The sequence below is a fragment of the Danio rerio genome, chromosome 8 (genome assembly GCF_049306965.1).
Source record: "Danio rerio strain Tuebingen ecotype United States chromosome 8, GRCz12tu, whole genome shotgun sequence".
Taxonomy (NCBI): Eukaryota; Metazoa; Chordata; class Actinopteri; order Cypriniformes; family Danionidae; genus Danio; species Danio rerio.
The window spans coordinates 4,016,196-4,030,923 of NC_133183.1; the positions used below are offsets into that span (position 1 = coordinate 4,016,196).

The 14,728-nt window shown below is 37.3% G+C and overlaps 2 protein-coding genes across 8 annotated transcripts in view; one reads left to right on the forward strand and one right to left on the reverse strand.

Moving 5' to 3' along the window:
- acaa2 (acetyl-CoA acyltransferase 2) overlaps window positions 1-14,728 on the reverse strand; it is a 654,279-nt gene that overhangs the window by 276,590 nt on the left and 362,961 nt on the right. The gene's annotated exons all lie outside the window — the stretch shown is intronic.
- The window catches only part of sh3glb2a (SH3-domain GRB2-like endophilin B2a), a 59,255-nt gene that overhangs the window by 26,020 nt on the left and 18,507 nt on the right, over window positions 1-14,728 (forward strand). Inside the window, exons 10-12 of one of the 7 annotated variants that reach the window (XR_012383637.1) lie at window positions 1,381-1,472; window positions 4,333-4,569; window positions 6,772-7,010. Coding sequence is in view for 4 of the 7 variants with exons in the window: in XM_017357304.3 (XP_017212793.1) it covers window positions 1,381-1,395; window positions 4,371-4,569; window positions 6,772-6,879 (322 nt within the window). In the remaining 3 variants the exon portion in view is untranslated. Of the gene's footprint in view, window positions 1-1,380; window positions 1,473-4,332; window positions 5,834-6,233; window positions 12,084-14,728 lie in introns of those variants that run through there. The other 6 variants (XM_017357304.3, XM_068222906.1, XR_012383635.1 and 3 more) reach the window with 6 other exon arrangements.

Consider the following 14,728-nt stretch of genomic DNA (forward strand, 5'->3'; position numbering starts at 1 on the left):
CAAATGATGTATCTCTGTAAACCAATAGCGTTCAGCTGCGTGTCTAGCTCGGGTTTTTGGTACCCTTTCTCGTGTTTGGTACTCTTTCCAAAGGGTGCCAAAAAAGTGGTACGGTACGGTACGGTTCCGTTCGGTACACCTTTTGACAGTGGAAATGGCCATAAAAGCGGACCAAACCAAACCGTACCACTCAGTGGAAACGGGCCATTACACACTCAACAGCAGAGTACATGAATGTAGTGGCGTCCCAAATGGAGCACTAATGTTTTCTACTAAGTGGAAATTTAAACCGTTTCCCTAATGACGCTTGACGGTTGCCAAATCAGTAAAATAACCAGACTATCAAATAATACCTGCCATGAGTGTAATGCTGTGTTCACACCAGACGCGGAACGTGCGGATAAATCTCGCTTTTCGCGCGTAAATAGCCGCGTGAACATTTGAGGTTACTCGCTTCATTCGCGCGTCAAACCCCGCTTCATTCGCGTGTCAAATTCACTTCAGAACAGACGCGGATTCGCGTGATGGGCAGGGCTTCTGTCTGCCCGGTGACTCTAGCTTCATAGCCAATGGGCTAACATGGATTTTATGAAGAAAATAACAGTGTTTATGTGCTTTATGAAGGATGAAAAACAGCGTCGATACGTTTAGACATCTGGGACACCGACAACAGGCGATACGTCACAATCACGCTCCCACAAGAGCAAGCTCCTGATTGGTTAACGCGGTGCGAATGTCCGCTGAAGTTCAGATTTTCGAACGCGAGCGATTCGCGCGTCAAACACGCAAAACGCTCAATTTGCGTCACGCCATTCGCGCCATGCGCACCGCGCAATTCTCGTCATTCGTGCTATTTGCGCGTATCGCGCCGCAGGATGTCTATTCGCGCGTTTGCATTGACTTAACATGTAAATCACTCGCGCTTGACGTGCGTTCCGCATCTGGTGTGAACGCAGCATTACCGCATTCACCATCGGGAGGAGCTATAATCACTCCCGTAGGAAAATTTTGCTTTCATAATCAAAAATAAATAAAGTTATCCAACAAGTTTGCCCAATAGCTCCGCCCCTTCCACTACGTGAGCAAAGCTGCTGTCTTTGAGTGTGTGAAGTGTCCATCATTACACACTTCATTTTACCGGCTGAATGAGTGCATCATCCGGGTATTTAACGTGCACTTTAACAGTTTTCAGTGTGAACACACTACTTGGACTATTTATGCTACAAAATGGTGTAGAATAGTGTGTAAGTATGCAATTTGGGATGCAGCTTCAGACTTTTTTGTTTTGAACGAGGAAAGTGTTAAACGTATGCTTTTTAAATATTCTTATAATTTTCTAATATCGTAATGTCTGTTTTTCTCCCACTCCTCTGCTCTCAGTTCCAGTGGAGACATGTGAGTCCTGAGTCTGTTGTCTTGTTAGTCAGCATGCCCCACTGATGATGCCTGTTGTCTGATTAGTGTATTCAGTTGTAAGTGTTAAACGACTTTTTAGATTTATTTAAAGTCGACTTTTATGTTATTAAAGTCGAGTTGACGTTGACTAGTTTATGGTGACATCGTCAATAAAACACAAGATGCAACACACCACAATTTGCTATTTTTAGCAGAATACACACAAAAATATACACACGCTGTTTGGCAGCTCATAACCCATTGCAAAAACAATGCAACATGTGACCAATGACTAATTTTTGTGGAAAACAAATGCATTGTCAACACTTTCAGTTTGTTAATAATGCAACATTAGCAATGGCTAATTTCAGTGCAACATAAATGCAGTCAACACATTGATCTTGATACTACTAAGACTGTAAAATAACAATAACAAATATCTTTAGTGCAAAAGTAATGCATGCATTATCAGTACATAGAACACCAATTCATGGCAACTAATTTAATAACAACATAATGCAAGAAGGACAAAGGTTATAAGCCGACTCTTTTAAAGGCTGATTTATACTTCTGCGTCAAGCACACGCGTATTTATTGACTAGTCTAACAAACAAACGTACAAAACATAACAACAAAGACAGAAAAGAAAGCAAGCAAGGAAATAAAGAGTTTAGATAAAAGAATGGCAAATCTAGCTCAGTTCCACACAACTATTAAGTATTCTTTTGTTTGATCAAACATAATTCACTGTGTTTGGACCACGTCAGACATATAAAAGGATTACTTATGCACATCACCTCAAAAACAGAGGAGAATGGCCCTGAAGCACACAGCATAAGGTAAGAGATGACAGCCTCCTGTGCTATCTGGGGCTGCTTATTGATCATAAATGTATTAATAATTGATATGTGAATATAATTTAGTAAAAGGAATGCAAAAACCATATGAGCACCGGAAAGAGCTTTCATTTGAGCTATAACTTGTACATGTGTCATATGAAAAATTTGAAAATGAACCAATGTAAAATACCCAGCTCGGGTATCCAAAATACTGTGTATTTAAGTGTAAATAACTTCTGTACAGGTGAATAAAAACCAAAGTGATGCAAATGTGCATAAAATATAAATTCTACACTTTCAAACTAAACCACTTACGGGGGTCTGCTGCAATGCTAGCCCTTTAAATCTTAAAGCGAAAGTCAATAAAGTCATGGACCCAGTACCGGGCCTGCAGAGTTTAACTGGTTAAAAGGGTTAAAAGTACAAGACGTACAGGATATATGAGGGAGTACACAAATTACAAAAGTTATGTGTACTTAAAACAAATAATTTTGGGTTCTAAATGTCTGTTTAATATTGAGGAATGTCTGTGTGCGGGCAGAAAGTTGAGGCAAAGAATGGGTTTTCCCTCCTTTTTTTTAATCTTATCTGCCACGTCATTTGAAGTTCGGACAGAGAGAGAGCCGGGACAGTCTGCGAAATGTCCTGTTATAATGAAGTTGTCACCCAGGGATCCTCACACAGACTTGCTGGACCCAGGGGTCATGAACTCATGCAGAAAGGAACCCAGACCCCTTTTAAGAATCAAAACAAAATTTTACCTCCAGACTGTACGTTACAAAATGCACGACACCGCGCAAGACATGTGTCGTGGGTCATGCCAGTCACTCGACGCAGAAGTATAAACCAGGCTTAAGAGTCCTGCTCAGACACAGATTTTACCCTTATGTGCGTGTCAAAAAGCTGCTCAAAGTCTTGCTCAATTCAGGCCTTTTCGCGGTTTCTGCTCATTTTAGTTATCAGACGTCTCCTCTCACTGTGTGGATCTTCACCCCGTTCACCTGGGATGATATTTACACATAAAGTTTGCCACAACTTCACAGTTCATTCACAAAACATGTCAGCATCTACACATCGCAGAGGACAACAGCCAATTACATTACTATTTTAGGGCCTACTCACACTATGGCATCCGTACCGTGCCCAGGCCCGTTTCCCGGATCGTTTGAGAAGTGTGAGTGCGCTGAATCGGGCTTAAGCACGGTTCACTTGGCCGGCCCTGGCCCGGTTGGAAGAGGTGTGCCTGAGAACGGTTCACTTGGGCTTTGGTGCGGTACGCTTGTGTGTGAGTGCAAAACGCGCCAAAGCCCGAAACTGAAAGCGAGACGTGACTTTTAAGGGACTGTTTCATATGGATTTATTAATCATTCTTAATGTTCAGTGAACGCAAACTGCCGTAGTTTATTAAAGACGCAAACTCCTCACTTCACGACAGCTGCACGACACTGCACGACAGCCTTCAGCAGACCTCCTCATTCCTGCAGCACGAGGGCTTTATGATTTTTTATGAGCGCCAAAAGTGGCAGATCTGTCCGGTAAAATATCTGACTGCGTGTCCCCGCATCCCTAAGGACTTTTTGGCGAAATATTTGACTGCATGTCACTGCATAACAAACGACTGAAACGATATAACTAGAGAAATCTCCACTGTGCTACTGGGTGAGAGTGCTTCTCACTGAACAGCGCAGCAGAGATGACGTAAGTGTGCCGAGGCCCATTTATGGTGTGAATGCAGGCCGTCGGGGGAGACGGGAGGGGGGACAAGCGTGCTTTGGCCTGGTTTAAGGCAACTGTACCTACTGTGAGTACGGCCTTAGTGTTGTGTAAACGCCATTGGCCAACAACTGCGTGAGGTTTATTGCTTGATGTAACTGGCTGACGATTTAAATTTCATGTGAATCATTCACACTGACATAAGAAAAATAACATTTCAATTAATTTCAGTCATACGAGGGCAGTTTCATTCAGTGAACCTACATTTGTCTGTAACTTAAGGCTGCCATGTAGTTTAGATCAAAAATCATGTGATCTGTAGTGCAACTAATCAAGACAGAGCATTAAAGTCTACCAATCGACTAATCTGTGCAACCCCTCTCAGTAGTCAGCATGTCCCTGATGGTGTTTGCTGTCTCTCAGAAGGTGTCCTGACTCTCTGGAGGTGAACTGTGAACCGTCCGGGAGCCCGTCAGACCTGCTGAACTCTCCGTCTCCGCTGGACTCAGACACTCTTCAGATTGAGGAGGTCCAGCCTCCTGCCAGTGGCACACGCAAAGCCCGAGTCTTGTACGACTACACTGCCGCAGACTCCAGTGAGCTCTCACTGCGCGCAGATGAGGTGAGAGCAACCAACGATGTGACCTAGAATTAAAACCTCCATTAATGAAACACTTTACTAGGGGTGTGAATTTACACTGGTCTCACGGTTAGGAATAAGCCGGTGTAAGATTCTGAAGGTATAACCTTGGATCACAGTGATTACTGCTCTAAAATATGTTCCCTTAAATGTCTGGGTAAAAAACAACAACTTTCCCCCATTGAACACAATATATTTGATTTTAAGAAACATTTGAAATATTTTGCAGCAGTAATCAGGCTAAATAATAAAGTTACTGATTGGCTTCTGCTGTCTTCATTAGTTTCAAAAACACCGATTTCTTTACAGCTTGATCTTTCTTTTCTGAGGATATAAAGTAAAGTCACTGCACTGTTCAAGTCTAGAGCAGCCTTGGATGTTGGTTTATAAGCGATTTGTTTCGCAGATGTTTGCTGAATCTTGCGCTGACAGGTAGATTTTGATGTGGAGGCTCCTTTTCTGCTGGAAATACTGTTGCCCTAACAAAACAACATAATGTAGACCATTTCAATGTGGTGATGTCATTGACCCATGAACATTTCTTGTTTTTGTTGCCAAACTATTTCATAACTGTAGAAAGAGGCAATTCAATCATATATTATGGTAAAACAGCTGCCATAACATTATTTATCAATTTGTGGACCTTTTTGAATTCTTTGATGCTATATAAATTTAAAATGTATAACAGGAAATAGGTTAGGACCATTGCTTTTGTTTACGTCCCTCAAAATGGTCTTTAGTCATAAAAGTATGTTAAAATGACCTTACATATACCTTATGAATGATATAAAATAGTTTTGTTTGTGGTTTTAAAACTTTTACTTCTCCTAACTGCGGTAAACCTTGAAACCGGTTATTATCCCGTCCCTACTTACAGTTCCAGTGTAGGTGTGCACCGCACATATGTGTTTTGGCAAAACCTGATGAAGGCAAGTGTGTGCAGTGAAATATAAAGCTGTTTTTTTTTTTTTTTTTTTATAATTGCCATGATAAAGGCTTTTTATTGTTTGCACTTATTTTTCGAGTGCCTCGGACCTATGATTTTGAGATTTTGAGTTCAAAATATTACAAGAATAGAGTGGAAATGAGTTAAAACAGGTTAAAATCGAATAAAGGAATAAAGTAGAAGATATAAAAACAATAAACTAAATTATGAAAAACTAGTAAAAAATGTGTTGAAACAGTTGTAAAAGGTATAAAGTTTAGGAAATAAAAACAACTCGCTATTAAATGGATTAAAAACAGGGTAAAATGTGTTAAAACAGGTGTAAAAAGAAATAAAGTATAATAAATAAAAATAACAAACAACAAAATGATTAAAAACAGGTAAAATGTGTCAAAACAGGTGTAAAAAGAAATAAAGTATAATAAATAAAAACAACAAACAATAAAATGATTAAAAACAGGTAAAATGTGTCAAAACAGGTGTAAAAAGAAATAAAGTATAATAAATAAAAACAACAAACAATAAAATGATTAAAAACAGGTAAAATGTGTCAAAACAGGTGTAAAAAGAAATAAAGTATAATAAATAAAAACAACAAACAATAAAATGATTAAAAACAGGTAAAATGTGTCAAAACAGGTGTAAAAAGAAATAAAGTATAATAAATAAAAACAACAAACAATAAAATGATTAAAAACAGGTAAAATGTGTCAAAACAGGTGTAAAAAGAAATAAAGTATAATAAATAAAAATAACAAACAACAAAATGATTAAAAACAGGTAAAATGTGTTAAAACAGGTGTAAAAGGAATAAAGTATAATAAATAAAAACAGCAAACTATTAAAAGGAATAAAAACAGGTAAAAATGTTTTAAAATGGGTTTAATGTATAAACAAAGTATAAAATATTAAAACGATTAAAATGGGTTTAAAAGGAATAAAATATGGGGAAAAAAACAATTAAAAACTAACTTTAAGAATGTGTTAAAACAGGTTTAAAAGTAAAGTATAAGAAATAAAAACAACAAAGAACTAAAATGATTAAAAATTAATTTAAAATGTGTTAAAACGAGATTTATAAGAGTAAAATACTCTTATAAATACAACAAAGAAATAAAATATTTAAAAATAATTATAACGTGTTAAAACCATTTTAATAATAATTAAAAAAAGTAGGAAAGACAAATAAGACTGAACTGATGGAATGTTTTTCCTCTGTGTTCTGATTGGACGCTCAGCTCATCACCGTGTACACAATGCCTGGAATGGACTCTGATTGGCTGATTGGCGAGAGAGGAAACCAGAAGGGGAAGGTGCCTGTTACATATCTAGAGCTGCTGAGCTAAACACAAACACACACACACTCTTCCACAACTTCAACACTGATTCTAGCTTTAACAGCCAAACTAAATCATGGACATCACCGAGATCAATCCACATTTATTTACTACAAAATATATATTGTGTGTTATGTGTGCATGTGTTGACATGGGCTTCATTTTTCTCTTTATTTGAATATTGATGATGCTATTAGTGTAGATGGGCTCATTAATATTGAACGATGCTAAATGGAAAGCAAGTCATCACAGTAATAATATGACCCGTCCCTCTTTTTTTAATAGTAAACATGAAATATTAAATGATGTCATCACTCATTAGCATTGCAGTACAGAACAAACCTCAGAGCTGATCATATTCAATCGTTCATTCACATATGCCTGGAAGTCATTATGAGCACATGCATGTGCTTGTTTACTGCACTAGAAACTGTTCTGGGGTCAGTCCGAATGTCTTTCTGCCTTCAATATACACAGAATGATCTCTATTCGGGACATCACTGGACTAAGCTAAATAATACACCTTCACAAGTTGATATATTTGCACTCATTAGTTTCCTAGAGAAGCCTAAATGATGAATTAAACACAGCCTTAACTGCATCTCATGTAGATGGACGAAATGTAAAGCGCTTCACGCCAAACGAAGTCTACAGGTTAAAAAAATATTGTTTAAAAGTCAACATGTTTCAGAACATGATTGTTGATCTCTAGCCTTAAATTCCTCTTTGGAAAACCTGTACTTGCATGAGGAAGCTGACAGCGTGGTAATGCCTTCTTGCTGGTCTCTTAAAATTTGACATGATTTACAGAAATGTGGAGAGTTTTAGAGGTGTGCGATATGTTTTACTAATGTACAAGCTGATATTATTAAATATATAGACCTTTTTCTTGGAACGCAAAATTACCCATTATGCTTTGCGTGTATGCGCAAGGAGAATGCGAAGAACTTCCGGTCGGCAGCTGATGCATGTAAACAGTCACATTTGGACAGCTTTGAAACGATAGTTTTAATCTATTTTACCTGCTTTTATCCTCTTTGAACTAACACTGTTGTCCATCAGCAGCATCTCCTGGACTGATCATTTAAAAAAATGTGATCTAATAGGATGGAAAACAGCTGCTGTGAGGCGTTTTCCCCTCGTTGTCAGACGGCATCTTCTGCAGTTTAAATGAAGCCTCGTCATCGCTAAAGTCAACGTTTTCTCTTTATTTCAAATATATAACCAGCCCAAACTAATGTAGTTCACCAACATGTTTGACACACACACACACGTAGCCTGTACTGTGCCACTCACACACTGATTTAATAACTGTGACAAAGTGAAAATATAGGCTAGTGTCATTTCGAAATGACAGAAAAACACAAACCGTGGTAAAAACAACACACGAAATAAAACACAAACGGCTCGCGATTAGAATGAACAGCAAATCAGCAGCAGAGGATCAATAACAGACTTTTATCTGTCATTTTTGTAAATTGCACAACTTTCATACCTGTTACGTTTCATGCCAGTACTCTGGTTTGCTCTCTCTCTCTCTCTCTCTCTCTCTCTCTCTCTCTCTCTCTCTCTGTCTCTCTGTGTGTTAAAGAGCCGCTGAGCTGACAGGCTGACACACTGTATTTCTGACGGCAGACGCGTGAACTAGGAGAACGTTTTTCTCGTATTTCTGATGCGCTTGAACCTCATGTGACAGATTATAACGGCTTTAACAGACACATTTCTAAGTTGTGTGTCACAAAAACACTCTGTTATCCATTAAAAACATTATTGAAACCCATTTTCGGAGTGCAAATTACCAGTTGTACACGCTGTAAACGGAAGTTTTTAGCATTCTACCGGAAGACGCTGGTCGCTATGGCGCCCTCCATGCAGCAGCCATGAAAAAGGTCTATACCATGTCACGCTTTTTGGAAAAACACAGCTTGAGTATCCAAAAGTAAGCATTGACTGTATAATTAGGCCTGTCATGATATCTATTTTTCATTGTAGGATATACTGCACCAAAATATATTGCGATAAACAATATTATTGTAATTTTAAAGGGCACATAGTTTACCCCTTTTTTTATGATTTAATATTAATATTATGGTTGTTCTGAGTGTGCCAGTTTAGTTTCAGTTCAACATACAGTTCAGATGTTTTTATTATAATCTGTTCAAAAGTGTCATGTGGTGGGCGTGTACACAGCTCGCTGTTTTATGGGGCGTGTTGCTTCACATGAAAACTAGTTTCCGCTTCCCGCTCAACGTAACAAGGGGCGAAGCCAAGAGCTCCTACGTTCTGTGTTTGCAACAGACAGGCAGACAGGGAGAAGCTAAGCTAGGATCAGCATTCAGCCGTACATGTACGACTCAAACGCAGACCAAGCAGAGAGTACACAATCATTTGTGTATTTGTATAGTTTTACAGCCAATTGTGTGCTAGTTTCAAGTGCCGAGCTTGTATACCGAGACTAATAACCACGCACACTGATTTAACTTTGACTGAGGCACCAGATGTGTCAATCGAAGCTGCGACGCAGCACACCAGACACTCTCAGTAGCGCGGCAGAAACATGAAGTGTCCCGAATCGTCGCGCCACGCAGCGCCATGCATTCCAGAACTCCAAACACTGTCCTCAACCTGGGCAAACATAACGACGCCCCAGGTCAGCTGCTACCCGTGGCGCCCAGCCGCTGACCCGAAGCGTGCACCCCGACAGAAACCCACGCCCAGAACTTCGAAATGCACGGCGTCACGCCACGCAATGAGATCTGGTGTGCGACCTGCAGGCAAGTTCAGAGCTTCTGTGTTTGTGAGAAATGCAAACGGCTGAAGTTTAAGGTAGACGCAATAAAAAGTACACATGTTTGCAAACCTACCTAAAGTTACAAACAATAATTCCGATTACAGCGATCATGTGGTGAATGTTGATATTGTTTTGAGCCCAATGAGCCTTACATCTAAAAATAGAGCAAGGGTGTTCCTTTAGTGACATCACTTTGAGTCACACGCTGAAAATGGCGGACGTGAAACAAGAAACTGAGGATATGGTGATTCGCCTGTCAATCAATATTGGTGGGCGAGGGGACCACACTCCTTCAAGTTGCTGTCGCTCTGAAAACCTCTCCAATTGGTCCACCGTTTTTATGTTGTTACATTGGAAAAAAAAAAGCACTGGGTGTGTTTATATCACCCCAATATGATGGTCTATAAACTATACTTACACACATGTCTGTCCAAGCAGCTTGAAAAGTAGATTTTTCACCATAGGTGCCCTTTAAGACCTTTTTATGCCACTCATTATATAATGCCAGAATGACAATATAATATCATCACAATGCAAGTGCACTCTTGCAAAGTTTGTGAAAGTAGAAAGTCTTTAAACTTGATAATGTGAAATGCACTGCAAAAGATGTGAAACTTGAACATAATAAATGTGTTTACATAGAAAAACAATTGAAAAATAGTGCAGTGTATTATAAAAATGCATTCTGTGTGATCCTTAAATGCAGTCAGAATGAGCCTACAATACCTTACAGAAGTCTTGTCGTGGATGCCAGTTGTAAGAGCAACAAATAATAACTTGAGTTCTAGTTGATCATTTGTAAAACTGTCAGAAGGTGGATTTGTCTGATGAATCATCTGTTGAGCTGCATCCCAATCATCACAAATACTGCAGAAGACCTACTGGAACCCACATGGACCCAAGATTCTCACAGAAATCAGTCAAGTTTGGTGAAGGAGACATCATGGTTTAGGGTTACATTCAGTATGGGGGCGTGTGAGAGATCTGCAACATCAACAGCCTGAGGTATCAAGACATTTGTGCTGCCCATTACATTACAAACCACAGGAGAGGGACAATTCTCCAGCAGGATAGCGCTCCTCATACTTCAGCCTCCACATCAAAGCTCCTGAAAGCAAAGAAGGTCAAGGTGCTCCCGGATTGGCCAGCCCAGTCACCAGATATGAACATTATTGAGCATGTCTGGGGTAAGATGAAGGAGGAGGCGTTCAAGATGAATTAAAAGTCCTCCAAGCTCATGATGGAGTCAGACACAATATTCATTCTGTCTCCACTGCAGCAGGACTTTATATTCTATACTGGACATTATTTCTGTTCAGTGACGAGACTTTTGTCTCAGCAGAGTCAGACCTTACTGTCCTAATCAAATCATTCAAAATCAAGGCATGATCATATTTTATTTTGGTCAAATAAGTGTAATCTAGAGGCCTTTACCTTTCATATAAGCCACTTCTGATACCAAATGATCAACTAGAAGTCAAGTTATTATTTGTTGTTACTAAACCTTGGATAGGCGACAAGACTTTTGTCAGGTAGTATATATTCAAATGAACAAAAATATCCAAGTTTTATTAATTTATTTTTTTATGATTAATGATATAGTTTAGTAATAATAATACAAGCAAAAGTGTCATTTATACCCAAAGAGACATCACAAACCAAATTAACCAAATTAATATTAAGTTAAAGTACATTATAAACAAAAATGAATCATTTTTTGAAAGAATCATTTGAGTCACTGATTGATTCATTAAAACCTACTGGAGGTTATTTCTCCAAGACCAGCCAAGACCATCACAAACACACACACTAATTATTGTTATCAAAGAACTAAATATGCTTTTTAAAAATGTATCGCACACCTCTACAGCAGATATAGAGTAATGCTAACCTTTCTGACCTGATGTGTTTATAATTCTACTGTATTTCTATTATTTTTGATGTGATGAGTGTTGATTATTTAAGCCATATTTGATTGATTTCTGTCATAATGAACCCATTACACCGCACAACCTGCTTTATATGATGTCTTTAAATAGATTCATATTTATTTATCATTATTTATTAGTTTATAGATTATATTTATAGCTTCATTACTGTGTATTTATTTTATTAAATCTGGTTTGTTTTGCTTTGTGTGTGCCAAAGTGCATTGAAACATTGATATTGTGTTCAGGGTGCATTATTTATTTGACTATTTATTTATGTATCTTCTGATGTTTTTATTGTTTTATATGGTAAGTTATTGTGGTTTATGTAAAGTATAATGGCCAAAACGTTAATGAACCTGATAGAGCTGCACTGACGCTCTCTGCTGGTCACTTCTTGCATTTGTTTTTGCTCTCCGTTGTATTTAATAGGACTCTCCAAGCCATGCATAGAGAACTAAGCCTAATAATGTAATAAAAGTCCTTTTTCTTGTTACTGATCACCTTTTTTACTGATCATTTAAATGCATTATTAGAGCTGCACGTTTTAGATTCAGATTTATTTGGCGATTCAGGATGCAATGTACACTTAATTCAGTTTGTTTGCATACATAGATGATGGTAGTGTTTACTTAACAAAGTCAACAGAGATACAAGGGTAATTACCAGTGACAGGAAGGGCTTTTATTTCAGTTTCTAAAAACAAATGATGTGTAATGAGATTGGGTGTACTTACTTTATTACTTTAAGACCTGAATAGAAATCCAAACTCTGTCAATGATTACCTATTAAAAGCATATGCATAACGACATGAGTCAGAGGTTGAAAAACTAAAGAATTTACGTAAGTAAAGGAAATCATAGCCGAAGGATACATTAAAGTGACAGTACAGACATCTATTTTCAATAAATACTGTTATTTTATGTTTTCATCAACATTGAAAGCAGCACGGCTGTTTTTAATATTGGTAATAATACTAAATCGAGCATTAAAACATCATATTTGAATACTTCTTGAGAGCTCACATGACACTGAAGAGTAATGATGCTGAAAGTTCAGCTTTTACGTTACAGGAATGAATTATATATTAAACATACTCTAATAGAAATGAGCTATTTTAAATAATAGTAATAATAATAATATACAGTGGGGAAAATAAGTATTGAACATGTTATGTTTTTTTTTTTCATGGGAATAATGTTCCTAAAAGAGCTGTTGACATGAATTTGAAGCAGATTTTAGTAAAAACCCAAACAATACAAACATAAAACTAAACTATATGAACAAAATCTGAAAATTGAGTTGTGTGTAATAATAATGGAATGACAGAAGGAGAAAGTGCTGAACTACTGTGTTTAACAGTTTATATAAAAGGCTGTATTGACGAGGTCTGTATAAGGTGTCACACAGGCGAAGCAGATTTGTCTTACATGTTTTGGATGTGCCCTAAGCTTACTCCTTACTGGCCAACTATATTCACTATGCTTAGTCCATAATTTGCTTTGTTTGGCATTCCACCTGATGAACTGAGTCTGACTCAAATACAACAAAACATTAAGATGCCTTAACATCTTTACTGGCTCGCAGAATAATTGTCTTGCACTGGAAGTCTGTAAATCCACCTAAAGCATCACACTGGCTTCAAGATCTAATGTTATATCGACACTTGGAAAAAAATAAATATTCAATTAGAGGTTCTAGCAAATTGGCAATCCTTATTATCATATTTCTTTGCTGTAATTGTACTTTCTGGGGGCTAATGTGACTTCTCTTGTATGTAACTAATCTTTTTTTTTCTCTGTCCTGACCCTCATGCTTAGTCTTTGTTAGGGTAACATTGTAAGACAGCACAGCATTATCACCCATCATTGTTGTCCATTTATTTATGTATTTACTTTTTTTATTTTATTTATTAATTTATTTATACATTTATTATGTTTACTTTTTATTTTATAAAGTTTTGTAGTTTTTATTATCATTATTATTATTATTATTATTATTATTATTATTTCTTTTTTACAATCTTTATTTAGGCAGTGTATTTAGGGTTTGTTTAAGTGGGTTTATAAAACATATCTCTGTATAAACAAAGACTTTTGTACTGGGCATAAAAGGAGAAAAGAAGCTGTTTTGGTTCTGCAGCTTAAACACCTCATATGGAGAATGAAGTCACTTGCATTGCTCAGGTGTGAGTCTTACAGACTTCAACAGTGTCAAAATCTTGATGGTTCTGTGGGTTTCGTCTATCAAATCTGAGCTTTATTCTGTATTCTCTATTGGATTCGGGTCAGGTGATTGGCTGGGCCATTCCACAGCTTTATTTTCTTTCTCTGAAAGTATTTGAGAGTCTCCTCTGCTGTGTTTTGGATCATCGTCTTGCTGAAATGTCCACCCTGCTTTCATCTTCATCCTCCTGCTAATGTAGAGGTTGGACTGAAGCAGCTGATATTCATTTACACTGAGGAAGGGCAGAGTGTTGCTGAAGAACAACTGAGAGATTTCAGCTGCTGTCCGGGCCTTCACTGCCTTTTTACGCTTTCCTTTCTTCACGCGTTCCATATTTTTCCTCTGCGTCTTTTCATTTGATCACGCATAACTTCATTTGTAAACTAATTAGATTTGTTTTCTTTGCATATATGGATTTCTTTAGTTGTTACCAACATCTGGGGAAAATTTTAAGTTAACAGCACCTTTAGAAACATGTTTTCTGAAAAAAATGGTGACGTGTTGAAGTTTTTCTGTATTTCCCAAGTGATATTCAACAGAGATGTCTAAATACATTTTTAAACAATAGTTGTAATAACTATTTTTAAATAACTCATTTCTTTTGTATTTCTCATGATGACAGTGCATACTATCTTACTGGTTATTTTAAAACTCTATTCAGCTTTAAGTGACATTTACAGTCTTAACTGTGTTAATAATGTAGGTTTGGTTTGCCTAGTTTAGTTCTGTAGACATTTGGAGAAATACAATTCTTAAGTGTGCAAATAATACTGACTTGAGCAGCTTTTACATTTTTTAATTATTATTCCAGCTAAACAAACAAACAAACAAACAAACAAAAAAGACTTTCTGCAGAAGTAATATAATAGAAAATACTTGGAAAAAAATTCCCTGCTTTGTGAAACATCACTTG